The sequence below is a fragment of the Lichenostomus cassidix genome, unplaced genomic scaffold (genome assembly GCF_008360975.1).
Source record: "Lichenostomus cassidix isolate B80296 unplaced genomic scaffold, HeHo_3.0 HiC_scaffold_33, whole genome shotgun sequence".
NCBI classification, from domain to species: Eukaryota; Metazoa; Chordata; class Aves; order Passeriformes; family Meliphagidae; genus Lichenostomus; species Lichenostomus cassidix.
Genome location: NW_028147632.1, coordinates 3,554,453 through 3,582,395, shown reverse-complemented (window position 1 = coordinate 3,582,395; position 27,943 = coordinate 3,554,453). Strand labels below are relative to the sequence as shown.

Below are 27,943 nucleotides of genomic sequence, written 5' to 3'. Positions count from 1 at the left end.
GGGAAAAAAGGGAATTTAGTGGGGGAAAAAAAAAGGAATTTTGTGGGGAAAAAAGGGATCCAGATGGGGAAAAATGGAAAAATAGTGGGAAAATGAGGAAAATATTGGGTAAACAGTGGGGAAAATAGGGAAAATAATGGGAAAAATGGGAAAATAGTGGGAAAATAGTGGGAAAAAAAGGAAAATAATAATGGGGAAAAAGGGAAAATAATAATGGGAAAAAAGATGAAATAATGGGAAAAAAGGGAAAATAATAATGGGAAAAAAGGGAAAATAATTATGGGGAAAAAGGGAAAATAATAATGGGAAAAAAGGGAAAATAATAATGGGAAAAAAGGGAAAATAATAATGGGAAAAAAGGGAAAATAATAATGGGAAAAAAGGGAAAATAATAATGGGAAAAAAGGGAAAATAATAATGGGAAAAAAGGGAAAATAGTGGGGAAAGGAGGAAAATAATGGGAAAAAATGGGAAAATGAGGAAAATAATGGGAAAAATGGCAAAAATAGTGGGGAAAAAAGGGGGAAAATGGGAAAATAATGGGAAAAAAATGGGGAAAATGGGAAAAAAGGGAAAATAGTGGGAAAAAAGGGAAAATAATGGGAAAATAGTGTGGAAAGGAGGAAAATAATGGGAAAAATGGCAAAAGTAGTGGGGGAAAAAGGGAAAATAATGGGAAAATAGTGGGGAAAAAAGGGAAAATAATGGGAAAAATGGGAAAATAGTGGGGAAAAAAGGGAAAATAATGGGAAAAAAATGGGAAAAAAGGGAAAATAGTGGGGGAAATGGGAAAATAGTGGGAAAAAAGGGAAAATAATGGGAAAATAGTGTGGAAAGGAGGAAAATAATGGGAAAAATGGGAAAATAGTCGGAAAATAATGGGAAAATAGTAGGAAAAAAGGGAGAATAGTGGGAAAATAATGGGGAAAAAAGGGAAAATAATGGGGAAAAAAGGGAAAATAATGGGAAAAAAAGGGAAATAATGGGAAAAAAGGGAAAATAATGGGAAAATAAGGGGAAAATAATGGGAAAAATAGTGGGAAAAATAGGATTCAGAGTAGGAAAAAATGGGAAAAAAATGAAAATACAATCCAGAGTGGTAAAAAATAAAATTCCAAATGCCAACTATTATTTTTTTTGGGAATTTTGCAGCATGACAGACTGGGAAACAGCTCCGGCTGTGACTGAAACTCCTGACATCAAACTGTTCGGGAAGTGGAGCACTGATGATGTGCAGATCAACGACATCTCCCTGCAGGTGGGGAAAAAGGGGATTTTGGGGGAAAAATTGGGAAAATTCTGAGAAAAAAGAGATCCAGAGTGGGGAAAAAAGGGGGGAAAAGAGGAAAACAGCAAGAAAAAAGGGAATTTAATGGGAAAATTTGGGGAAAAAAGGGGAAAATTCTGGAAAAAAGAGATCCAGAGTGGGGAAAAAAGGGGGGAAAAAAGGGAATTTAATGGGAAAAAGGGGAAAATTTGGGGGAAAAAAGGGGAAAATTATGGAAAAAAGAGATCCAGAGTGGGGAAAAAAGTGAGAAAAAGGAAATTCAGTGAGCAAAAAGGGAGAAATTGTGGGAAAAAGGGGAAAAAAGAGGAAAACAGTGAGAAAAAAAGGAATTTGGTGGGGAGAAATGGGGAAAAAAATGGGAAAATAGGGAGAAAAAAAGGGAATTTAGTGGGAAAAAATGGGAAAATCCTGGGAAAAAATGGGAAAATTCTGGGAAAAAAGAGCTCCAGAGTGGGGAAAAAAAGGGAATAAAAATGGGAAAAAAATGAAAATATAATCCAGAAAGGAAATTTGGGAAGTGGAGCACTGATGATGTGCAGATCAACGACATCTCCCTGCAGGTGGGGAATTTTGGGAAGTTTGGGGGAAAAATTGGGAAAATTCTGAGAAAAAAGAGATCCAGAGTGGGGAAAAAAGGGGGGAAAAGAGGAAAATAGCAAGAAAAAAGGGAATTTAATGGGAAAATTTGGGGAAAAAAGGGGAAAATTCTGGAAAAAAGAGATCCAGAGTGGGGAAAAAAGGGGGGAAAAAAGGGAATTTAATGGGAAAAAGGGGAAAATTTGGGGGAAAAAAGGGGAAAATTATGGAAAAAAGAGATCCAGAGTGGGGAAAAAAGTGAGAAAAAGGAAATTCAGTGAGCAAAAAGGGAGAAATTGTGGGAAAAAGGGGAAAAAAGAGGAAAACAGTGAGAAAAAAAGGAATTTGGTGGGGAGAAATGGGGAAAAAAATGGGAAAATAGGGAGAAAAAAAGGGAATTTAGTGGGAAAAAATGGGAAAATCCTGGGAAAAAATGGGAAAATTCTGGGAAAAAAGAGCTCCAGAGTGGGAAAAAAAGGGAATAAAAATGGGAAAAAAATGAAAATATAATCCAGAAAGGAAATTTGGGAAGTGGAGCACTGATGATGTGCAGATCAACGACATCTCCCTGCAGGTGGGGAATTTTGGGAAGTTTGGGGGAAAAATTGGGAAAATTCTGAGAAAAAAGAGATCCAGAGTGGGAAAAAAGGGGGGAAAAGAGGAAAATAGCAAGAAAAAAGGGAATTTAATGGGAAAATTTGGGGAAAAAAGGGGAAAATTCTGGAAAAAAGAGATCCAGAGGGGGAAAAAAGGGGGGAAAAAAGGGAATTTAATGGGAAAAAGGGGAAAATTCGGAGAAAAAAGGGGAAAATTATGGAAAAAAGAGATCCAGAGTGGGGAAAAAAGTGAGAAAAAGGAAATTCAGTGAGCAAAAAGGGGGAAATTGTGGGAAAAAGGAGAAAAAAGAGGAAAACAGTGAGAAAAAAAGGAATTTAGTGGGGAGAAATGGGGAAAAAAATGGGAAAATAGGGAGAAAAAAGGGAATTTAGTGGGAAAAAATGGGAAAAAATGGGAAAATGCTGGGAAAAAATGGGAAAATTCTGGGAAAAAGGAGCTCCAGAGTGGGAAAAAAAGGGAATAAAAATGGGAAAAAATTGAAAATATAATCCAGAGTGGAAATGAGTTTGGGAGGTGGAACAGATCAACATCTCCCTGCAGGTGGGAAATTGGGAATTTTGGGGATTTTTTGGGATTTGAGTGCCAATTTTGGGGTTTTTTTTGCATCCTAATCACAAATCTGATGCAGAAATTTGAGATTTACATCCCAGGGAAGGAGAAATATGTCGAGTTTTGTTCATTGCAGAGTCAAAATATCATTTTTTTAGGGATTTGGGCTAAAATCTCGAGGTTTTGGCTTAGAAAATTGGGTTTTTTTTGTGCTCAGAATCACAAATCCAATCCCAAAATTCCTGAAAATTCCCGAAATTCCAGGATGACATCGCAGTGAAGGAGAAATATATTGAATTTTAGTCATTATAGGATGGAAATATCACAATATTTTCATGTTTTGGCCTAGAAAATTGAGGTTTTTTGGTATTTTTCACTAGAAACTTGGGGTTTTTTTGCATCCTAATCCCAAATCTCATCCCAAAATTCCCAAATTTCCAGGATTACATCATCCTGATGTTGAAATATATTAAGTTTCATCCATTCTAGGGTCGAAATATCTCAATTTTTTCGCACTTTGGGCTAAAAAAATCGGATTTTTTTCATGTTTTGGGCTAAAAACTTGGGGTTTTTTGTGTTCCAAATCCCAAATCTCATCCTAAATTTCCCAATTTCCAGGATTACATCATTGATAGTAAAATACACTAAATTTCAGTTGTTTTGGGGTTAAAATATCTCAATTTTTTCACGTTTTGGGCTAAAAAATCGGATTTTTTTCAGGTTTTGCCCTAGAAATTTGGGGTTTTTTTGTGTTCCTCCCAAATTTCATCCCAAAATTCCCCAAAAATCCCAAAATTCTAGGATGACGTCACTGTGGAGATGAAACAAACCAAGTTTTGGTCAATATGGGGTCAAAATATCACAATTTCTTTGTGTTTTGAGCTAAAATCTTGGGCTTTTTTGGGGTAAAAATTACAAATTTAATCCCAAAAATTCCCAAAATTCCCAAAATTCCAGGATGACATCACTGTTTAGTCGAAACACACTAAATTTCAGTTATTTTGGGGCTAAAATATCTCAATTTCTTCGCGTTTTGGGCTAAAAAATCGGATTTTTTTTATGTTTTGCCCTAGAAACTTGGGGTTTTTTGTGTTCCAAATTATAAATCTCATCCCAAAATCCCCAAATTTCCAGGATTACATCATCCTGAAGTTGAAATATATTAAGTTTCACCCATTCTAGGGTCGAAATATCTCAATTTCTTCGCGTTTTGGGCTAAAAAATCGGATTTTTTTCATGTTTTGGGCTAAAAACTTGGGGTTTTTTTTGGTTTTTTTCCTGAATCTCATCCCAAATTTTCCCAAAATTCCCAAAATTCCAGGATGATATCACTGTGGAGTTGAAATACACCAAGTTTCAGTTGTTTTAGGGTTGAAATATCACAATTTTTTCGCGTTTTGGGCTAAAAAATCGGATTTTTTTCAGGTTTTGACCTAGAAAATTGGGGTTTTTTGTGTTTCAAATCCCAAATTTCATCCCAAAATTCCCAAAATTCCAGGATGACGTCACAGTGGAGTTGAAATAAACCAAGTTTTGTCATTTTGGGGTCAAAATATCACAATTTTTTGGTGTTTTGAGCTAAAATTTTGGGGTTTTTTGGGTTCAAAATCCCAAATCTCATCCTGAAATTCCCCAAAATTCTAGGATTACATCATCCTGTAGTTCAAATATATTAAGTTTTAACCATTCTAGGGTGAAAATACCACAATTTTTTTGCGTTTTGGGCTAAAAAATTGGCGTTTTTTCAAGTTTTGGGCTAAAAAATCGGATTTTTTTCAGGTTTTGACCTAAAAACTTGGGGTTTTTTGTGTTCCAAATCCCAAATCTCATCCCAAAATTCCCAAAATTTCCAGGATTACATCATTCTCAAGTGAAAATATATTAATTTTCAACCATTATAGTGTCGAAATATCCCAATTTTTTTGCGTTTTGGGCTAAAAAAATCGGATTTTTTTCAGGTTTTGGGCTAAAAACTTGAAGTTTTTTGTGCTCCAAATCCCAAATTTCATCCCAAAATTCCCAAAATTCCAGGATGACGTCACTGTGGAGTTGAAATAAACCAAGTTTTGGTCAATGTGGGGTCAAAATATCACAATTTTTTGGTGTTTTGAGCTAAAATTTTGTGGTTTTTTGGGGTAAAAATCCCAAATTTAATCCCAAAATTCCCAAAAATTCCCAAAATTCCAGGATTACATCACTGTGTAGTTAAAATACACCAAGTTTTAGTTGTTTTAGGGTTAAAATATCTCAATTTTTTCGTGTTTTGGGCTAAAAAATCGGATTTTTTTCATGTTTTGGGCTAAAAACTTGGGGTTTTTTGTGTTTTTTTTAATGATTCTCATCCCATATTTTCCCAAAATTCCCAAATTTGCAGGATTACATCGCAGTGAAGGAGAAATACACCAAGTTTTAGTCATTATAGGGTGAAAATATCTCAATTTTCTCACGTTTAGGGCTAAAAAATTGGATTTTTTTCAGGTTTTGCTCTAGAAATTTGGGGTTTTTTTGTGTTTTGCTCTAGAAACTTGGGGTTTTTTGTCTTCCAAATCCCAAATCTCATCCCAAAATTCCCAAATTTCCAGGACTACATCGCAGTGAAGGAGAAATACACCAAGTTTTAGTCATTATAGGGTGAAAATATCTCAATTTTTTCACATTTTGGGCTAAAAAAATCGGATTTTTTTCATGTTTTGGGCTAAAAACTTGGGGTTTTTTGTGTTCCAAATCCCAAATCTCATCCTAAATTTCCCAAAATTCCCAAATTCCAGGATTACATCACTATGAGAGAAAAATACACTAAATTTCAGTTGTTTTGGGGTTAAAATATCTCAATTTTTTCGCGTTTTGGGCTAAAAAATCGGATTTTTTTCAGGTTTTGCCCTAGAAACTTGGGGTTTTTTTTGGTTTTTTTCCTGAATCTCATCCCAAATTTTCCCAAAATTCCCAAAATTCCAGGATGACATCACTGTGGAGTTGAAACACATCAAGTTTCAGTTGTTTTGGGGTTAAAATATCCCAATTTTTTCGCGTTTTGGGCTAAAAAAATGGGATTTTTTCATGTTTTGGGCTAGAAATTTGGGGTTTTTTGTGTTCCAAATCCCAAATCTCATCCCAAAATTCCCAAATTCCAGGATTACATCACTATGAACTTAAAATACACTAAATTTCAGTTGTTTTGGGGCTAAAATACCTCAATTTCTTCGCATTTTGGGCTAAAAAAATCGGATTTTTTTCACGTTTTGGGCTAAAAACTTGGGGTTTTTTTGCATTTTTTTCCTGAATCTCATCCCAAATTTTCCCAAAATTCCCAAATTTCCAGGACTACATCGCAGTGAAGGAGAAATACGCCAAGTACCTTCCCCACTCGGCAGGTCGCTATGCTGCCAAGAGGTTCAGGAAAGCTCAATGTCCAACTGGGTTTTGGGCTCCAAATCCCAAATCTCATCCCAAAAATTCCCCAAAATTCCCCAAAATTCCCAAAATTCCAGGATTACATCACTGTAAAGTCAAAATACACCAAGTTTCAGTTGTTTTGGGGCTAAAATATCCCAATTTTTTCACGTTTTGGGCTAAAAAATCGGATTTTTTTCAGGTTTTGACCTAAAAACTTGAAGTTTTTTTTGGTTTTTTTCCTGAATCTCATCCCAAATTTTCCCAAAATTCCCAAAATTCCAGGATTACATCATTCTCAAGTGAAAATATATTAATTTTCAACCATTATAGTGTCGAAATATCTCCATTTTTTTGCGTTTTGGGCCCTAAAAAATTGCCGTTTTTTGGTATTTTGCCCTAGAAAATTATGGTTTTTTGTGTTCCTAATCCCAAATTTTATCCCAAAATTCCCAAATTCCAGGATTACATCACTGTGTAGTCAAAACACACTAAATTTCAGTTGTTTTGGGGCTAAAATACCACAATTTTCTCGCGTTTTGGGCTAAAAAATCGGATTTTTTTCAGGTTTTGGGCTAAAAACTTGGGGTTTTTTTTGGTTTTTTTCCTGAATCTCATCCCAAATTTTCCCAAAATTCCCAAAATTCCAGGATGACATCACTATGAAGTCAAAACACATCAAGTTTCACTTGTTTTGGGGCTAAAATATCACAATTTTTTCGCGTTTTGGGCTAAAAAATTGGCGGTTTTTTCAAGTTTTGGGCTAAAAATTGGGTTTTTTGAGTTCTAAATCCCAAATATCATCCCAAAATTCCCAAATTCCAGGATTACATCACTATGTAGTTAAAACACATCAAGTTTCAGTTGTTTTGGGGCTAAAATATCTCAATTTTTTCGCGTTTTGAGCTAAAAAATCAGGATTTTTTTGTATTTTGCCCTAGAAAATTGGGGTTTTTTGTGTTCCAAATTGTAAAACTGATCCTAAAATTCCCCAAAATTCCCAAAATTCCAGGACTACATCGCAGTGAAGGAAAAATACGCCAAGTTTTAGTCATTATAGGGTGAAAATATCTCAATTTTCTCACGTTTTGGGCTAAAAAATTGGATTTTTTTCATGTTTTGGGCTAAAAATTGGGGTTTTTTGTGTTCCAAATTGTAAAACTGATCCTAAAATTCCCCAAAATTCCCAAAATTCCAGGACTACATCGCAGTGAAGGAGAAATAAACCAAGTTTTAGTCATTTTAGGGTGAAAATATCTCAATTTTCTCACGTTTTGGGCTAAAAAATCAGATTTTTTTCAGGTTTTGCCCTAGAAATTTGGGGTTTTTTGTGTTCCAAATCCCAAATCTCATCCCAAAATTCCCCAAAATTCCCAAAATTCCAGGATGACGTCACTGTGGAGTTGAAATAAACCAAGTTTTGGTCAATATGGGGTCAAAATATCACATTTTTTGGTGTTTTGAGCTAAAATCTTGGAGTTTTTTGGGGTAAAAATCACAATTTTCATCGCAAAAATTCTCAAAATTCCCAAAATTCTAGGATGACATCACTGTGGAGTTGAAATACGCCAAGTTTGTTGTTTTAGGGTTAAAATATCTCAATTTTTTTGCGTTTTGGGCTAAAAAATTGGGGATTTTTTGGTTTTTTCCCTAGAAAATTGGGGTTTTTTGTGTTCCAAATCATAAATTTTATTCTGAAATTCCCAAAATTCTAGGATTACATCACTGTATAGTCAAAATACACCAAGTTTCAGTTGTTTTGGGGCTAAAATACCACAATTTTTTCGCGTTTTGGGCTAAAAAATCAGATTTTTTTCAGGTTTTGCCCTAGAAATTTGGGGTTTTTTTTGGTTTTTTTCCTGAATCTAATCCCAAATTTCATCCCAAATTTCCCCAAAATTCCAGGATTACATCGCAGTGAAGGAGAAATACGCCAAGTACCTTCCCCACTCGGCAGGTCGCTATGCTGCCAAGAGGTTCAGGAAAGCTCAATGTCCCATCGTGGAGAGATTGACCAACTCCATGATGATGCACGGCAGGAACAACGGGAAGAAATTAATGACTGTGAGGATTGTCAAACACGCCTTTGAGATCATCCATCTGCTCACTGGAGAGGTGAGGAATCAAAAAAAATGGGGAAAATTGGTGGAAAAATGGGAAAAATCGGTGAAAAAATGGCAAAAATCGGTGAAAAAATGAAGAAAATGGGTGGAAAAATGGAGAAAATAGGTGGAAAATTGGTGGAAAAAATGAGGAAAAAGGGGGGAAAAATGGGGAAAAAATGGGGAAATTGGTGGAAAAATGGGGGAAAAATGGGGAAAATAGGTGAAAAAACCCCAAAAATTGGTGGAGAAATGGGGAAAAAATGGGGAAAAAATGAAGAAAATGAGGGAGAAATGGAGAAAAAATGGGGAGAAATTGGTGGAAATGAGGAAAAAATGGGGAGAAATAGAGAAAAATGGGGAAAATAGGTGGGAAAATGGGGAAAAAATGGGGAAAATTGGTGGAAAAATAGAGAAAATCCGTGAAAAAAATGAAGAAAATTGGTGGAAAAATGGGGAAAAAAGGTGGAAAAATGAAGAAAATTGGTGAAAAAAACGGAGAAAACTGGTGGAAAAATGGGGAAAATAGGTGGAAAAATGGGGAAAAAATGGGGAAAAAAAGGTGAAAAAATGGGGAAATTGGTGAAAAACCCCCAAAAATTGGTGGAGAAATGGGGAAAAAATGAAGAAAATGAGGGAGAAATGGAGAAAAAATGGGGAGAAATTGGTGAAAATGAGGAAAAAATGGAGAGAAATAGAGAAAAATGGGGAAAATAGGTGGAAAAATGGGGAAATTTGGTGGAAAAATGGGGAAAATAGGTGGAAAAATGGAGAAAATTGATGAAAAAATGGAGAAAATAGGTGAAAAAATGGAGAAAATTGGTGAAAAAATGGAGAAAATAAGTGAAAAAATGGAGAAAATAAGTGAAAAAATGGGGAAATTTGGTGGAAAAATGTGGGTTTTGGAGGGAAAATTGGTGGAAATAAGTGAAAAAATTAAGAAAATAGGGGGAAAAATGGGGAAAAAATCTGGATTAAAAATGATGGGAAAATGGTGGAAAATTAGAAGAAAATGGGTGGGAAAATGGGGAAAAAATGAGGAAAATCAGTGAAAAAATGGGGAAAATAAGTGAAAAAATGAAGAAAAAGGGGGAAAATTGGTGGAAATGGGGGGAAAAGGCTGGAAAAGGAAGTTAAAAGGGAAAAAATGGAAGGAAATGGGGGAAATTGGGAGAAAATGGGGGAAAATTGGTGGAAAAATGGAGAAAATCAGTGAAAAAATGAGAAAAATTGGTGGAAAAATGAGGAAAATCAGTTGAAAACGTGAATTTTGGGGGGAAAATTAGTGAAAAAATGGGGAAAAAAGGCTGAAAAATGAAGTTAAAATGGTGGAAAAATGGGGAAAAATCGGGATTAGAAATGAGGGAAAAATGGTGAAAAAATGGGAAAAAATGGGTGGAAAAATGGGGAAAAAATGGTGAAAAAATGGGAAGAAATGGGAGGAACAACGGGAAGAAATTGATGACAGTCAGGATGGTCAAACATGCCTTTGAGATCATCCATCTGCTCACTGGAGAGGTGAGGAATCAAAAAAATGGGAAAAAATGAGAATTTGGGGGAAAAAATGGGGAAAATTGGTGGAAAAATGGAGAAAATTGGTGGAAAAATGGAGAAAATAGGTGGAAAAATGGAGAAAATAGGTGAAAAAACGGGGAAAAAAAGGGGAAAATTGGTGGAAAAAATGAGGAAAAAGGGGGGAAAAATGGGGAAAAATTGGGGAAAATAGGTGAAAAAACCCCAAAAATTGGTGGAGAAATGGGGAAAAAAGGTGGAAAAATGGGGAAAAAAGGAAGAAAATGAGGGAGAAATAGAGAAAAATGGGGAAATTGGTGGAAAAATGGGGAAAATAGGTGAAAAAATGGGGGAAAATGGTGGGAAAATGGGGAAAAAATTGGTGGAAAAATGAAGAAAATGGGTGGAAAAATGTGGGGTTTGGGGTGAAAATGGGTGAAAAAATGGGAAAAATTGGTGGAAAAATTAAAAAAAATGGGGAAAATTGGTGAAAAATGAGGAAAATCAAGGAAAAAATGGGGAAAAATGGAAAAATGGGGAGAAATGGGAGGAATAATGGGAAGAAATTAATGACAGTCAGGATTGTCAAACACGCCTTTGAGATCATCCATCTGCTCACTGGAGAGGTGAGAATAACAAAATTTGGGGGGAAATGGGGAAAAAATGGGAAAAATCGGTGAAAAAATGGGAAAATAGGTGAAAAAATGGAGAAAATAGGTGGAAAATTGATGGGAAAATGGGGAAAAAATGGGGAAAATTGGTGAAAAATGAGGAAAATCAGTTGAAAAATGTGAATTTTGGGGGGAAAATTGGTGAAAAAATGGGGAAAAAGGCTGAAAAATGAAGTTAAAATGGGGAAAAATTGGAAAAATGGGGAAAAAACGGATTAGAAATGAGGGAAAAAATGGTGAAAAAATGGGTGGAGAAATTAAGAAAAAAGGGGGAAAATTGCTGGAAAAATGAGGAAAATTGGTGGAAAAGGAAGTTAAAAGAGAGGAAATGGGGGAAAATTGGGAGAAAATGGGGAAAATAGATGAAAAAATGGGAAAAAATAAGAAAAATATGTGAGAAAAAGGGAAAAATTGGTGGAAAAATTGGGAAAATAGGTGGAAAAATGGAGAAAATGGGTGGAAAAATGGGGAAAAAATGGGGAAATTGGTGAAAAACCCCCAAAAATTGGTGGAGAAATGGGGAAAAAATGGGGAAAAAAGGTGGAAAAATGGGGAAAAAATGAAGAAAATGAGGGAGAAATGGAGAAAAAATGGGGAGAAATTGGTGGAAATGAGGAAAAAATGGGGAAAATAGGTGGAAAAATGGGGAAAATAGGTGGAAAAATGGGGAAAATAGGTGGAAAAATGGGGAAAATAGGTGGAAAAATGGGGAAAATAAGTGAAAAAATGGAGAAAATCGGTGAAAAAATGGCAAAAATGGGTGGAAAAATGGAGAAATTGGTGGAAAAATTGGGAAAATTAATGAAAAAATGGAGAAAATTGGGGAAAAAATGAAGAAAATTGGTGGAAAAATGTGGGTTTTGGGTGGGAAATGGGGAAGAAATGAAGAAAAAATGGGAAAAAGGGGTGGAAAAATGGAGAAAATAGGTGGAAAAATGGAGAAAATCGGTGGGAAAATGGGGAAAAATTGGGAAAATAGGGAGAAATGGAGAAAAAATGGGGAGAAAATAGGGAAAGCTGGTGAAAAAAATGGCAAAAATAGGTGGAAAAATTGGAAAAAATGGGAAAAATCGGTGGAAAAATGGAGAAAATCAGTGAAAAAATGGGGAAAAATGGTGGGAAAATTAGGAAAATCAAGGGGAAAATGGGGGGAAATGAGGAAAAAGGAACAATGGGAAGAAATGAATGACAGTCAGGATCGTCAAACACGCCTTTGAGATCATCCATCTGCTCACTGGAGAGGTGAGGAATCAAAAAAAAATGGGAAAAAATGAGAATTTGGGGGAAAAAATGGGGAAAATAGGTGGAAAAATGGGGAAAATTGGTGAAAAAAATGGGGAAATTGGTGGAAAAATGAGGAAAATTGGTGGAAAAGGAAGTTAAAAGAGAGGAAATGGGGGAAAATTGGGAGAAAATGGGGAAAATCAGTGGAAAAATGGGGAAAAATGGAGAAAATAGGTGGAAAAATGGGGAAAAAAATGGGGAAAATAGGTGGAAAAATGGGGAAATTGGTGAAAAACCCCCAAAAATTGGTGGAGAAATGGGGAAAAAATGGGGAAAAAAGGTGGAAAAATGGGGAAAAAAGGAAGAAAATGAGGGAGAAATGGAGAAAAATGGGGAAATTGGTGGGAAAATGGGGGAAAAATGGGGAAAATAGGTGAAAAAATGGGGAAAAAATGAAGAAAATGAGGGAGAAATGGAGAAAAAATGGGGAGAAATTGGTGGAAAGGAGGAAAAAATGGGGAAAATAGAGAAAAATGGGGAAAGGTGGTGGAAAAATGGGGAAAAAATGGGGAAAATTGGTGGAAAAATAGAGAAAATCGGTGAAAAAATGGAGAAAATTGGTGGAAAAATGGGGAAAAAAGGTGGAAAAATGAAGAAAATTGGTGAAAAAACAGAGAAAATAGGTGAAAAAATGGGGAAAATTGATGAAAAAATGGGGAAAAAATGGGGAAATTGGTGAAAAACCCCCAAAAATTGGTGGAGAAATGGGGAAAAAATGAAGAAAATGAGGGAGAAATAGAGAAAAAATGGGGAGAAATTGGTGGAAATGAGGGAAAAATGGGGAGAAATAGAGAAAAATGGGGAAAATAGGTGGAAAAAATGGAGAAAATAGGTGGAAAAATGGGGAAAATAGGTGGAAAAATGGGGAAAATTGGTGGAAAAATGGGGAAAATTGGTGGAAAAATGGGGGAAAATGGTGGGAAAATAGGTAGAAAAATGGGGAAATTAGGTGGAAAAATGATGAAAAAAGGGAAAAAATGGGAAAAGTTGGTGGAAAAATGGGGAAAATTGGTGGAAAAATGGGGAAAAGAAGGGGGAAATGGGGAGAAAAATGGGGAAATGGGGAAGAAATTAAGGGAAAATTGGAAAAATTGGGGAAAACAGGGAAAAAATGGCAAAATGCGGTGAAAAAATGAAGAAAATCAGTGAAGAAATGAGAGGTTTGGGTGGAAAATGGGTGGAAATGGGGAAAAAATTAAGGAAGAAAGGGGTGAGAAAATAGGGAAAAGTGGGAAATGAGAAGAAAAGGGAAAAATGGGTGGAAAAATGGTGAAAATAGGTGGAGAAATGGGAAAAATGGGTGAAAAAATGAAGAAAATTGGTGGAAAAAAAGTGGGTTTGGGGGGAAAATGGGGAAGAAATGAAGAAAAAAGGGTGAAAAAAATAGGGAAAAATGGGAAATGGGGAAAAAATGGGAGAATGGGGAGAAATGGGGAAAAATGGGAAAATAAGTTAAAAATCAGTGAAAATTCAGGGAAAAATCAGTGGAAAAGTGGTGAAGAAATGGTGGGAAAAATGGCAAAAATAGGTGGAGAAATGAAGAAAAAAGTGGGAAAATTGGTGGAAAAATGGTGAAAAAAAATGGAGAATATTGGGGGAAAAATAGGAAAGAAATCAAGAAAAAAAGAGGTGGAAAAAACAGGGAAAAATGGATTTTTTACTCCAAATTTTCCCAGGATTTCTCTAGAATTTTTTTGGGACAAATCCCACTAAAAATTCCCATTTTTTTTTCCCCAGAATCCCCTGCAGGTTCTGCTCAATGCCAGCAGCAATTCCAAACCCTGGAATTTTGGGGATTCAGGAGAGAAATTTTGAGGATTTTTTTGAGGATTTTTTTGGGTTTTTTAGGGATTCAGGAGAGAATTGTTTTAGATTTTTTTAGGAATTCCTAAGGAAATTTTTGGGCATTTTTTTCAGGGATTTAGGAAGAAATTTTGAGAATTTTTTGAGGTTTCAGAAAAGAATTTTTTTAGCTTTTTTTAGGAATTCCTAAGGAAATTTTTGGGCATTTTTTTCAGGGATTTAGGAATAAATTTTTGGGGTTTTTTTGAGGTTTCAGAAGAGAATTTTTGAGAGTCAAGAGAAGCATTTTGGGATTTATTTTAAGACACGAAAAGTGAATTTTTAGGGTTTTTTTTCCCAATTTTAAGGCAAATATTCAGAATTTTCATCGATTTTCTTGGGGTTTTTTACTCCAAATTTTCCCAGCATTTTTCCAGGATTTTTTTGGGACAAATCCCACTAAAAATTCCCATTTTTTTCCCAGAATCCCCTGCAGGTTCTGCTCAATGCCAGCAGCAATTCCAAACCCTGGAATTTTGGGGATTCAGGAGAGAAATTTTTGATAATTTTTTTTTTAGGGTTTAGGAGGAAATAACTTAAATTTTTTTTTTAGGATTCAGAAGAATTTCTTAAAATACAAAATGAGAATTTTTAGGCTTTTTTTGACAATTTTTAAGGCAAATATTCAGAATTTTCGTCGATTTTCTTGGGGTTTTTTTGCTCCAAATTTTCCCAGCATTTCTCTAGAATTTCTCCAGGATTTTTTTGGGACAAATCCCACTAAAAATTCCCATTTTTTTTCCCCAGAATCCCCTGCAGGTTCTGCTCAATGCCAGCAGCAATTCCAAACCCTGGAATTTTGGGGATTCAGGAGAGAAATTTTGATAATTTTTTTGGGTTTTTTAGGGATTCAGAAGAGAATTTTTGATAATTTTTTTTTTAGGGTTTAGGAGAAAATAACTCGAATTTTTTTTTTAGGATTCAGAAGAATTTCTTAAGATACAAAATGAGAATTTTTAGGCTTTTTTGGACAATTTTAAAGGCAAATATTCAGAATTTTCATCGATTTTCTTGGGGTTTTTTACTCCAAATTTTCCCACAATTTCTCCAATATTTTTTCCTCCCCAATCCCAGTAAAAATTCCCATTTTTTTCCCAGAATCCCCTGCAGGTTCTGCTCAATGCCAGCAGCAATTCCAAACCCTGGAATTTTGGGGATTCAGGAGAGAATTTTTTGGGATCCAGAAGAGAAATATTTAGGATTCAGGAAGGAATTTCTGAGCTCCAGAAAGGATTTTTTGGGATTTGTTAAATTTTAGGATCCAGAAGGATATTTTAGGATAAAAATCAAGAATTTTTAGGGTTTTTTTTCCCAATTTTAATGCAAATATTCAGAATTTTGGTCGATTTTCTTGGGGTTTTTTACTCCAATTTTTCCCAGGATTTTTCCAGGATTTTTTTGGGACAAATCCCACTAAAAATTCCCATTTTTTTCCCCAGAATCCCCTGCAGGTTCTGGTCAATGCCAGCAGCAATTCCAAACCCTGGAATTTTGGGGATTCAGGAGAGAAATTTTGAGGATTTTTTTGAGGATTTTTTTGGGTTTTTTAGGGATTCAGGAGAGAATTTTTTTAGTTTTTTTTAGGAGTTCCTAAGGGAATTTTTGGGTATTTTTTTCAAGGATTTAGGAATAATTTTGGGATTCAGGAGAGAATTTTTTAGGTTTTTTTTAGGAATTCATGAGGAAATTTTTGGGGATTTTTTTCAGGGATTTAAGAATAAATTTTTGAGGCTTTTTTGAGGTTTCAGAAGAGAGTTTTTGAGAGTCAAGAGGAGCATTTTGGGATTTATTTTTTAGCCATTCAAGAGGAAAATCTTTAGGATTCAGAGGGAAATTTTTGGAATCCAGAAGGGATTTTTTGGGATTTGGGATTTTTTAGGATTCAGAAGAGTTTTTAAGATACGAAAAGTGAATTTTTAGGGTTTTTTTCCCCAATTTTAAGGCAAATATTCAGAATTTTGGTCGATTTTCTTGGGGTTTTTTACTCCAAATTTTCCCAGCATTTCTCTAGAATTTTTCCAGGATTTTTTCCTCCCAAATCCCACTAAAAATTCCCATTTTTTTTTCCCAGAATCCCCTGCAGGTTCTGCTCAATGCCAGCAGCAATTCCAAACCCTGGAATTTTGGGGATTCAGGAGAGAAATTTTGAGGATATTTTTGGGTTTTTTAGGGATTCAGGAGAGAATTTTTGATAATTTTTTTTTAGGGTTTAGGAGGAAATAACTTGAATTTTTTTTTTAGGATTCAGAAGAATTTCTTAAGCTACAAAATGAGAATTTTTAGGCTTTTTTGGACAATTTTAAAGGCAAATATTCAGAATTTTCATCGATTTTCTTGGGGTTTTTTGCTCCAAATTTTCCCACGATTTCTCCAATATTTTTTCCTCCCAAATCCCACTAAAAATTCCCATTTTTTTCCCCAGAATCCCCTGCAGGTTCTGGTCAATGCCATCATCAACTCAGGCCCCAGGGAGGACTCGACTCGCATCGGCAGAGCTGGAACCGTCCGGAGGCAGGCTGTGGATGTGTCGCCTCTCAGGAGAGTCAACCAGGTGAAAAACACTAATATTCACAATTTTTCCAGGATTTCTTTCTGTTGTTCTGTTTTCCTGATTTTTCCCCATTTTTCCTGGTTTTTTTCTGATTTTTTTCTGATTTTTTTCTGATTTTTTTCTGATTTTTTTTTGTCTTTTTTTTTCCTGTTTTTTTCCTGAATTTTTTTCTGATTTTTTTCCTGATTTTTGCTGATTTTTCTCCTAATTTTTCCTGATTTTTCTCCATTTTTTTCTGATTTTTTTCTGATTTTTTTCTGATTTTTTTCTGATTTTTTTCTGATTTGTTTCTGATTTGTTTCTGATTTGTTTCTGATTTTTTCCTGATTTTTTCCTGATATTTTCCTGATATTTTTCCTGGTTTTTTTCTGATTTTTTTCTGGTTTTTTTCTGGTTTTTTTCTATTTTTTTCCTGGTTTTTTCCTGATTTTTTTCTGTTTTTTCCTGTTTTTTTCCTGATTTTTTTACCATTTTTTTACCATTTTTTTACCATTTTTTTACCTTTTTTTTACCTTTTTTTTTTACCTTTTCTTTACTCTTTTTTCCTGATTTTTTACCCTTTTTTCTGATTTTTTCCATTTTTCTCTGATTTTTTTCCTGAATTTTTCTGATTTTTTCCTGATTTTTCCCCCATTTTTTCATATTTCTTCCCCATTATTTTTCCCCATTATTTTTCCCCATTATTTTTCCCCATTATTTTTCCCCATTATTTTTCCCCATTATTTTTCCCCATTTTTTCTCCATATTTTCCCCATTTTTTCCACCATTTCCTCCCTACTTTTCCCAACTTTTCCCTCATTTTTTGTCCATTTTTCCGCCTTTTTTCCCCATAGTTTCCACTATTTTTCCCCATTTTTTCCTCATTTTTTCCCCATTTTTTCACCTTTTTTTGCCATTTCTCCCCATTTTTTTCCCATTTTTTTCCCTCTTTTTTTTTCCTTTTTTGACCTATTTTTTGACCTATTTTTTCCCCATTTTTCCCCTTTTTTCCCCTTTTTTCCCCTTTTTTCCCCTTTTTTCCCCTTTTTTCCCCTTTTTTCCCCAGTTTTTCCCCAGTTTTTCCCCAGTTTTTCCCCAGTTTTTCCCCAAATTTTCCCCAAATTTTCCCCAAATTTTCCCCAAATTTTCCCCAAATTTTCCCCAAATTTTCCCCAAATTTTCCCCAAATTTTCCCCAAATTTTCCCCAAATTTTCCCCAAATTTTCCCCAAATTTTCCCCAAATTTTCCCCCAATTTTCCCCAAATTTTCCCAAATTTTCCCCAAATTTCCCCCAAATTTTCCCCAAATTTCCCCCAAATTTCCCCCAAATTTCCCCAAATTTTCCCATTTTTTCCCCAAATTTTCCCAAATTTTCCCCATTTTTTCCCTAAATTCCCAAAATTTTCCCCAAATTTTCCCCAAATTTCCCCCAAATTTCCCCCAAATTTCCCCCAAATTTTCCCCATTTCCCTCACTCTCACCCCATTTCTCTCCATCAATTTCCCATTTCTGCCACTCTGTGGATGTCTCACCTCTCAGGAGAGTCAACCAGGTGAAAAACATAAAATTTTTCAAGTTTTCTAGTCTTTTGGTGTTGTTAACATTTTCCTGAGTTTTCCCTGGTTTTTTTACCATTTTTTTACCATTTTTTTACCTTTTATTTAACCATTTTTTTACCATTTTTTTACCATTTTTTAAACCATTTTTTAAACCGTTTTTAAACCATTTTTTCTGAATTTTTTTTCCATTTTTTCTGATTTTTCCCCATTTTTCTGATTTTTTTCTGATCTTTTCCTGATTTTTCTCCAATTTTTTTGGTGATTTTTGTCCTATTTTTTCTGATTTTTTTCTGATTTTTCTTCTATTTTTTTCTGATTTTTCTTCTAGTTTTTCCCAGTTTTTTCCCAGTTTTTTCCCAGTTTTTTCCCAGTTTTTTCCCAGTTTTTTCCCAGTTTTTTCCCATTTTTTCCCCATTTTTTTCCTCATTTTTCCCACTTTTTTCCCAGTTTTTTCCCATTTTTTCCCCATTTTTTTCCTCATTTTTCCCCAGTTTTCCCCATTTTCCCCATTTTCCCCAATTTTCCCCATTTCCCTCACTCTCACCCCATTTCTCTCCATCAATTTCCCATTTCTGCCACTCAGTGGATGTCTCACCTCTCAGGAGAGTCAACCAGGTGAAAAACACTAATATTCACTATTTTCTAGGTTTTTTGTGTTGTACTATTTTCATGGGTTTTTTTCCATTTTTTTCTGGGTTTTTTTCCATTTTTTTCTGGTTTTATTTCCATTTTTTTCTGATTTTTTTCTGATTTTTTTCTGATTTTTTTAACCATTTTTTTACCATTTTTTAAACCATTTTTTCCATTTTTTCTGATTTTTTTTCCTGATTTTTCTCCAATTTTTTCGTGATTTTTGTCCTAATTTTTCCTGATTTTTCTCCATTTTTCCTGATTTTTTCCTGATTTTTTCCTGATTTTTTCCTGATTTTTTCCTGATTTTTTCCGGATTTTTTCCTGATTTTTTCCTGATTTTTTCCTGATTTTTTCCTGATTTTTTCCTGATTTTTCCCCTGATTTTTCCCCTGATTTTTCCCCTGATTTTTTTCCTGATTTTTTCCTGGTTTTTTTCTGATTTTTTTCTGATTTTTTTCACCTTTTTTTTACCTTTTTTTACCTTTTTTTCTGATTTTTCCATTTTTTTCTGATTTTTTTCCTGAATTTTTTCTGATTTTTTCCTGATTTTTCCCCCATTTTTTCATATTTCTTCCCCGTTTTCCCCATTATTTTTCCCCATTATTTTTCCCCATTTTTCCCCATATTTTCCCCATTTTTTCCACCATTTCCTCCCTACTTTTCCCAACTTTTCCCTCATTTTTTCTCCATTTTTCCCCTTTTTTCCCCATAGTTTCCACTATTTTTCCCCATTTTTCCCCATTTTTCCCCATTTTTTCCCATTTTTTCCCATTTTTTTCCCTCTTTTCCATTTTTGGCCATTTTTGGCTATTTTTTGGCCTATTTTTTGCCATTTTTTCACCTCTTTTCCTCATTTTTTCACCGTTTTTCACCATTTTTTTCGCCTTTTTTCCCCATTTTCTCCCCCAAATTTTTCCCAAACCCCCCAAAATCCCATTTTTCCCCCATTTTTCACCCAATTTCCCTCATTTCCAGGCCATCTGGCTGCTGTGCACAGGCGCTCAGGAAGCAGCTTTCAGGAACATCAAACCATCATCCCTTTATTTGCTTTTTTCCCTAATTTTCAGCAGTTTTTTCTCATTTTTCACTATTAGTTCCACATTTTTTTACCATTTTTAAACTATATTTTCACTGGTTTTTTCCTCATTTTTCTCCTTTTTTTCTCCTTTTTTTCTCCTTTTTTTCTCCTTTTTTTCTCCTTTTTTTCTCCTTTTTTTCTCCTTTTTTTCTCCTTTTTTTCTCCATATTTTCTCCTTTTTTTCTCTCCTTTTTTCACCATTTTTTCACCCTTTTTTCACCCTTTTTTCACCATTTTTCCTATTTTTTCACTTTTTTCTCCTCATTTTTCCTCATTTTTTCACCCATTTTTCCCCCCATTTTTCCCCATTTTTTCCTCATTTTTTCTCCATTGGTTCCCCATTTTATTCACCATTTTTCTCCATATTTTCTTTTTTTCTTCTTTTTTCCTCTTTTTTTCCTCTTTTTTCCTCTTTTTTCCTCTTTTTTTCCCCTTTTTTTCCCCTTTTTTTCCTCTTTTTTTCCTCTTTTTTTCCTCTTTTTTTCCTCTTTTTTCCTCTTTTTTTCCTCTTTTTTTCCTCTTTTTCTCCTTTTTTTCTCCATTTTTTCTCCATTTTTTCTTCTTTTTTTCCTCTTTTTTCCTCTTTTTTCCTCTTTTTTCCTCTTTTTTCCTCTTTTTTCCTCTTTTTTCCTCTTTTTTCCTCTTTTTTCCTCTTTTTTTCCTCTTTTTTCCTCTTTTTTCCTCTTTCTTCCTCTTTTTTCCTCTTTTTTTCCTCTTTTTTCCTCTTTTTTCCTCTTTTTCTCCTCTTTTTCTCCTCTCTTCCACTTTTTTCCACTTTTTTCCCTATTTTTTCAGTGTTTTTTCCCCATTTTTCCCCATTTTTCCCCCATTTTTCCCCCATTTTTCCCCTTTTTTCCCCATTTTTTCACCTATTTTCCTCATTTTTTCACCATTTTTCACCATTTTTTTTCCTTTTTTCCCCATTTTCTCCCCCAAATTTTTCCCAAACCCCCCAAAATCCCATTTTTCCCCCATTTTTCACCCCAATTTCCCTCATTTCCAGGCCATCTGGCTGCTGTGCACAGGCGCTCGAGAAGCAGCTTTCAGGAACATCAAACCAGCAGCATTTTAATCACTTTTTCCCCCATTTTTTCACCACTTTTTCCCAATTTTTTCACAATTTTTCCTCACATTTTACCCCCATTTTTCCACTGGTTTTTTTAATCATTTTTCCTCCATTGTTTTCCTATTTTCCCCTTTTTTTTTTACTATTTTTCCCCATTTTTTCTTCATTTTTCTCCATTTTTTTCCTCATTTTTTCTCCATTTTTTCCCCATTTTTTCTCCCATTTTTTTTTTGATTTTCTCGCCATTATTTCCCCCATTTTTTCATATTTCTTCCCCGTTTTCCCCATTATTTTCTCCCATTATTTTCTCCCATTTTTTCCCCATTTTTTCCCCATTTTTTCTCCATTTTTTCCCCATTTTTTCACCATTTTTCCCCATTTTTTCCCCATTTTTTCACCTATTTTCCCCATTTTTTCACCGTTTTTCACCATTTTTTCACCTTTTTTCCCCATTTTTTCTCCTTTCTACCCCCAAACTCCCCAAATTTCCCCAAAATCCCCATTTTTCACCCCAATTTCCCTCATTTCCAGGCCATCTGGCTGCTGTGCACAGGCGCTCGGGAAGCAGCTTTCAGGAACATCAAAACCATCATCACTTTAATCACTTTTTCCCCATTTTTTCCTCATTTTTTGGCCATTTTGCAATATTAGTTCTCCATTGAATTTCCATTTTTAAACTATTTTTCCCCATTTTTCCCAATTTTTCCCCCATTTTTACTCCATTTTCTCCCCACTTTTCTTCTTTTTTCCTTCTTTTTTTCTTCTTTTTTCCCTCTTTTTTCCTTCTTTTTTCCTTCTTTTTTCCTCTTTTTTCCTCTTTTTTTCCTCTTTTTTTCCTCTTTTTTCCTCTTTTTTCCTCTTTTTTTCCTCTTTTTTCTTCTTTTTCTCCTCTTTTCCTCCACTTTTCTCCACTTTTCTCCACTTTTCTCCACTTTTCTCCACTTTTCTCCACTTTTCTCCACTTTTCTCCACTTTTCTCCACTTTTCTCCACTTTTCTCCACTTTTCTCCACTTTTCTCCACTTTTCTCCACTTTTCTCCACTTTTCTCCACTTTTCTCCACTTTTCTCCAGTTTTTTCTCTTCTTTTTCAGTGTTTTTTCCCCATTTTCCCCATTTTTTCACCTATTTTCACCATTTTTCCCCCATTTTTCCCCCATTTTTCCCCCATTTTTCCCCATTTTTTCACCTATTTTCCTCATTTTTTCACCTATTTTCCTCATTTTTTCACCATTTTTCCCCATTTTTTCTCCTTTCTATCCCCCAAACTCCCCAAATTCTCCCAAAATCCCCATTTTTCCCCCATTTCTCACCCATTTTCCCTCATTTCCAGGCCATCTGGCTGCTGTGCACAGGCGCTCGGGAAGCAGCTTTCAGGAACATCAAAACCATCGCTGAGTGTTTGGCTGATGAGCTCATCAACGCTGCCAAGGTGAGCTGAACTCCCAAAAATTCCACCCAAAATTCCACCCAGAATTCCCAAAAATCCCTTTGCCCACTTTTCCCCATTTTTCCCCAATTTTTTCCCTTTTTTTCTGGTTTTTGTTCTGTTTTTTCCCCATTTTTTCCCATTTTTTTCCCCTTTTTTTCCCATTTTTTCCCATTTTTTTCTGCTTTTTTTCCCCATTTTTTCCCATTTTTTTCATCTTTTTTTCCCATTTTTTCAGCTTTTTTTTTCTGGTTTTTTTCCCAATTTTTCCCATCTTTTCACCAATTTCGCCCCAAATTTTCCCAATTTCCTCCCAAATTCTCCCCAAATTTCCCATTTTTTCTCAATGTTTCCCTTTAATTTCCCCATTTTTTCCCCGTTTTCCCCATTTTCCCCAATTTTTCCCAAATTTCTCCCCAAATGCTCCCAAATTTCCCCTTTTTTTCCCCATTTTTTCCCCTTTTTTTCCCCTTTTTTTCCCCAATTTTTCCCCAATTTTTCCCCAATTTTTCCCCAATTTTTCCCCAATTTTCCCCCAATTTTCCCCCATTTTTTCCCCAATTTTTTCCCCAATTTTTCCCCCATTTTTTTCCAATTTTTCCCCAATTTTTCCCCAATTTTTTTTCCAATTTTTCCCCAATTTTTCCCCAATTTTTCCCCAATTTTTCCCCAATTTTTCCCCAATTTTTCCCCAATTTTTCCCCAATTTTCCCCAATTTTCCCCAATTTTCCCCAATTTTTCCCCAATTTTTCCCCAATTTTCCCCAATTTTCCCCAATTTTCCCCCAATTTTCCCCAATTTTTTCATTTTCCCCAATTTCCCTTCAAATGTTCCCTAATTTTCCCAATTTTTCCCAATTTCCCCCCAAAATTCCCAAATTTCCCAACTTTTCAATTTTCCCCCCATTTTTCCCCATTTTTTTCTTAAATTTCTCACCAATTTCTCCCCAAATTAGCCCAATTTCCCCCAGATTTCCCATTTTTTCTCATTTTTCCCCATTTTTCCCATTTTCTCTCTTAATTTTCTCCAGGTTTTATTAATTTTCTCACCAATTCTCCCCAAGTTTTCTCAATTTTTCCAAAATTTCCCATTTTTTACCAATTTTCCCATTTTTTCCCTTTAATTTTCTCCTAATTTCCCCCAATTTTCTCTCATTTTTCCCCATTTTTATTCAATATCTCCTCAATTTCTCCCCAAATTTCCTGTTTTTCTCCCAAATTTCCCCCCAAATTCCCAAATTTCCCATTTTCCCCCTATGTTTCCCATTTTTCCACTTTAATTTCTTCCTAATTTTTTCCAATTTTCACTCATTTCTTTGCTTTTCTCCCCAATTTCTCCCAAAATTTTCCCAATTTTTCCCAAATTTCCCCCAAATTCCCAATTTTCCCAATTTTCCCCCAGTTTTTTCCCCAATTTTCAATAATTTCTCTCTAATTTCTCCCCATTTTTTCCTATTTCTCCCCAAAATTCCCAAATTTCCCGTTTTTCCCAAATTTCACATTTTTTCCCAAATTTCACATTTTTTCCCCAATTTCCCTTAAATTTTCCCTAATTTTCCCTTAATTTTCACCATTTTTTCTCATTTTCTCACCAATTTTCCTCCAAATTTCCCCAAAATTCCCAAATTTCCCATTTTTCCCCAAATTTTCCCTTTAATTTCCCCATTTTTCCCCATTTTCCCCCCAATTTCTCCCAAATTTCTCCCCCAAATTTTCCCAATTTTTCCCAAATTCCCCCAAAATTCCCAATTTTCCCATTAATTTTCCCCATTTCTCCCCAATTTTTCCCCATTTTTCCCCAAATTTCCCCCCAAATGTTTCCAAATTTCAATTTTTTCCCCAATTTTCCCAAATTTTCCCTTTTTCCCCAATTTTCTCTCCATTTTCCCCATTTTTTCACCAATTTCTATCCAAATTTTCCCAATTTCCTCCCAAATTCTCCCCAAATTTCCCCAAAATTCCCAAATTTCCCATTTTTTCTCAATTTTTCCCTTTAATTTCCCCATTTTTTCCCCATTTCTCCCCAATTTTTCCCCATTTTTTCCCAAATTTCCCCCCAAATATTCCCAAATTTTCCCAAAATTCCCAAATTTCCCCCAAAATTCCCATTTTTTCCCATTTTCCCTATTTTTTCCCATTTATTTCCCTTTTTTTTCCCAATTTTTGCTCAATTTCTCCCCAATTTTCCCCCAAAAATTCCCAAATTTCCCCAAAATTCCCATTTTTCCCCAAACTCCCCCAAAATTCCCAATTTTCCCATTAATTTTCCCCAATTTTTCCCCATTTTTTCCCATATTTTCCCCATTTTTTCTCATTTTCTATCCATTTTTTCACCAATTTCTCCCCAAATTTCCTGTTTTCTCCCAAATTTCTCCCCAAATTTCTCCCCCAGTTTTCCCCCAATTTTTCCCCCAATTTTTCCCCCCAATTTTCTCCCCCAAATTTCCCCAAATTTCCCCCAAATTTCCCCATTTTTCCCCAATTTTTCCCCATTTTTTCCCTGATATTTCCCCCAATTTTCCCAATTTTTTCCCAATTCTCCAAATTTCCCCAAATTTCCAAATTTCCGGTTTTTTTTTTTCCCATTTTTCCCATTTTTCCCAATTTTCCCCCATTTTCCCCAATTTCCCCTTTCCCCAATTCCCCAATTTCCCAATTTCCCCAATTTTTCCCCATTTTCCCCAATTTTCCCAATTTTCCCCAAACTCCCCAATCCCAATTTTCCCCAATTTTCCCCAATTTTCCCCAATTTTTTCCAATTTTCCCCAATTTCCCCAATTTTTTCCAATTTCCCAATTTCCCAATTTTCCCCAATTTTCCCCAATTTCCCCAATTTTCCTCATTTTCCCCAAATTCCCCAATCCATTTTCCCAATTTCCCATTTTTCCCTCAATTTCCCAATTCCCCAATTTCCCTTTTTCCCCAATTTTCCCCAATTTTTACCAAATTTTCCCAATTTTTTCCCAATTTCCCCCAATTTTCCCCAATTTCCCCCAATTTTCCCCCAATTTCCCCATTTTTCCCAATCTCCCCCAATTTTCCAATTTTCCCCAAATTTCCCAATTTTCCCCAATTTCCCAATTTTTCTCCATTTTTCCCAATTTTCCCCCATTTTCCCCAATTTCCCCCAATTTTCCCCAATTCCCCAATTTCCCAATTTCCCCAATTTTTCCCCAATTTCCCAATTTCCCCAAATTTCCCAATTTCCCCCAAACTCCCCAATCCCAATTTTCCTGATTTTCCCCCATTTTCCCCAAATTTTCCCCAATTTCCCCAAATTTCCCCAAATTTTTCCAATTTCCCAGTTTCCCCCTTTTTCCCCTATTTCCCCCAATGTCCCAAATTTTCCCAATTTCCCCAATTTTCCCCCAATTTCTCCCCAATTTTTCCCCCAAATTTCCCCAAAATTTCCAAATTTCCAGGTTTTTTTCCCATTTTCTCCCCATTTTCCCCCAATTTTCCCCCAATTTCTCCCCAATTTCTCCCCAATTTCTCCCAAATTTCCCCAAAATTTCCAAATTTCCAGTTTTTTTTCCCATTTTCTCCCCATTTTCCCCCAATTTTCCTCCAATTTTTCCCCAAATTTCCTTCCAATTTTTCCCCAATTTCCCCCCAAATTTCCCCAAAATTTCCAAATTTCCCCAATTTCCTTCCAATTTTCCCTCATTTTTCTCTCAATTTTCCCCATTTTTTCCCCATTTTTTTCTCATTTTCTCCCCAATTTCTCCCCAAATTTTCCTGTTTTCTCCCAAATTCTCCCCAAAATCCCCAAAAATTCCCAAATTTTCCCAAAATTTCCATTTTTTCCCCATTTCCAGGGCTCCTCCAACTCCTATGCCATCAAGAAGAAAGACGAGCTGGAGCGAGTGGCCAAATCCAACCGTTAAAAATTCCCCAAAAAATCCCCAAATTTCGGGAATTTTGGGCAAAATCCCAAATAAAATTCATGGAATTCTAATCCAGCCGGAGAGTCCTGTGAGTTATTCCCGAAAAATTGGGATTTTTGGGATAATTTTGGGGTTTTTTGGGGATTTTTTGGGGTTTTTTTGGGAATTTTTTGGGGAATTTTGGGGTTTTTTGGGAATTTTGGGGTTTTTTTGGGGAATTTTGGGAAAAATTTAGGGAATATTTGGGAATTTTGGGGTTTTTTTGAATTTTGGGTTTTGGAATTTTTTTTGGGTTTTTTGGGAGTTTTTTGGGTTTTTCTGGGGAATTTTGGGGAATTTTTTGGGAATATTTGGGAATTTGGAGACGATTTTGGGGATTTTTTGGGAAAAATTTAGGGAATGTTTGGGGAATTTTGGGGTTTTTTGGGGTTTTTTGGGAATTTTTTGGGGAATTTTGGGGTTTTTTGGGAATTTTTTGGGAATTTTTTGGGGTTTTGGGGTTTTTGAATATTTTGGGGAATTTTGGGTTTCTTGGGGAATTTTGGGGAATTTTTTGGGAATATTTGGGGATTTGGAGACGATTTTGGGGATTTTTTGGGAAAAATTTAGGGAATATTTGGGGAATTTTTGGGATTTTTTGGGAGTTTTTTGGGTTTTTTTGGGGAATTTTGGGTTTCTTGGGGAATTTTTTGGGAATATTTGGGAATTTGGAGACAATTTTGGGGATTTTTTGGGAAAAATTTAGGGAATGTTTGGGGAATTTTTGGGATTTTTTTGGGGTTTTTTTGGGAATTTTGGGGTTTTTTGGGAGTTTTTTGGGGTTTTTTGGGGAATATTTGGGGAATTTTGGGTTTTTTGTGGGAATTTTGGGGAATTTTTTGGGAATATTTGGGAATTTGGAGACGATTTTGGGGATTTTTTGGGAAAAATTTAGGGAATATTTGGGGAATTTTTGGGGAATTTTTGGGAGTTTTTTGGGAATTTTTTTGGGTTTTTTGGGGAATATTTTGGGGAATTTTGGGTTTCTTGGGGAATTTTGGGGAATTTTTTGGGAATATTTGGGAATTTGGAGACGATTTTGGGGATTTTTTGGGAAAAATTTAGGGAATGTTTGGGGAATTTTGGGGGAATTTTAAGGAATATTTTGGGAATATTTTGGGTTTTTGGGGAATTTTTTGGGTTTTTTGTGGGAATTTTGGGAAATTTTTGGGGAAATTTTGGGGTTTTTTTGAATTTTAAGGTATATTTTGGGGTTTTTTTTGGATTTTAAGGAATATTTTGGGGCATATTTTGGGAATTTTGGGGTTTTTTGGGGTATTTTTGGGAATTTTGGGAAATTTTGGGGTTTTTTTGGGAGTTTGGGGAAATTTTGGGGTTTTTAGGGTATTTTTTGGGAAATTTTAAGGACTATTTTGGGAATATTTTGGATTTTGGGGAAGATTTGGGTTTTTTTGGGGGAAATTTAGGGGAATTTTTGGGGAATATTTGGGAATTTTGGGATTTTTTGGGATTTAAGGAATTTTTTGGGGGGAATATTTGGGGTTTTTTTGGAATATTTTGGGGTTTTTTTGGATTTTGGGAAATATTTTGGGGTTTTTTGGGAAATTTTGGGAATAATTTGGGGTTTTTTGGGAATTTTTTTGGGGAATTTTGGGAATTTTTTGGGGTTTTTTTGGGGAATATTTGGGAATTCGAGAATATTTTGAGTTTTTTTGAATTTTGGGGATTTTTTTGGGGATTTTGGGAAATATTTTGGGATTTTTTTGGGGGATTTTAGAATATTTTGGGGTTTTTTGGGGAATATTTGGGTTTTTTGGGAGTTTTGAGGAATGTTTTGGGAATTTTGGGGTTTTTTGGGATTTAAAAATATTTTGGGGTTTTTTTTGGGATTTAAGAATATTTGGGAATTTGGGGAATTTTGGGGTTTTTT

At 35.0% G+C, this 27,943-nt stretch overlaps 1 protein-coding gene across 1 annotated transcript; it reads left to right on the top strand.

The window, feature by feature from the left end:
- The first annotated feature begins 1,117 nt into the window (after nucleotides 1-1,117).
- Nucleotides 1,118-26,088, top strand: RPS5 (ribosomal protein S5). Its single transcript, XM_085047297.1, has 5 exons — nucleotides 1,118-1,258; nucleotides 8,327-8,536; nucleotides 16,255-16,383; nucleotides 22,031-22,129; nucleotides 25,945-26,088. Exons 1-5 carry the CDS (start codon nucleotides 1,154-1,156, stop codon nucleotides 26,011-26,013), a joined length of 612 nt encoding a protein of 203 aa, XP_084903423.1. The 5' UTR covers nucleotides 1,118-1,153; the 3' UTR covers nucleotides 26,014-26,088.
- Nucleotides 26,089-27,943: the final 1,855 nt, after the last annotated feature.

Bases quoted from the DNA above. Each gene is read 5' to 3' on its own strand.
- RPS5 (XM_085047297.1), top strand. From the start codon at position 1,154: ATGACAGACTGGGAAACAGCTCCGGCTGTGACTGAAACTCCTGACATC. The intron at 1,259-8,326 runs GTGGGGAAAAAG...CCAAAATTCCAG, and splicing joins TCAACGACATCTCCCTGCAG to GATTACATCGCAGTGAAGGA. The intron at 8,537-16,254 runs GTGAGGAATCAA...TTTTTTCCCCAG, and splicing joins TCCATCTGCTCACTGGAGAG to AATCCCCTGCAGGTTCTGGT.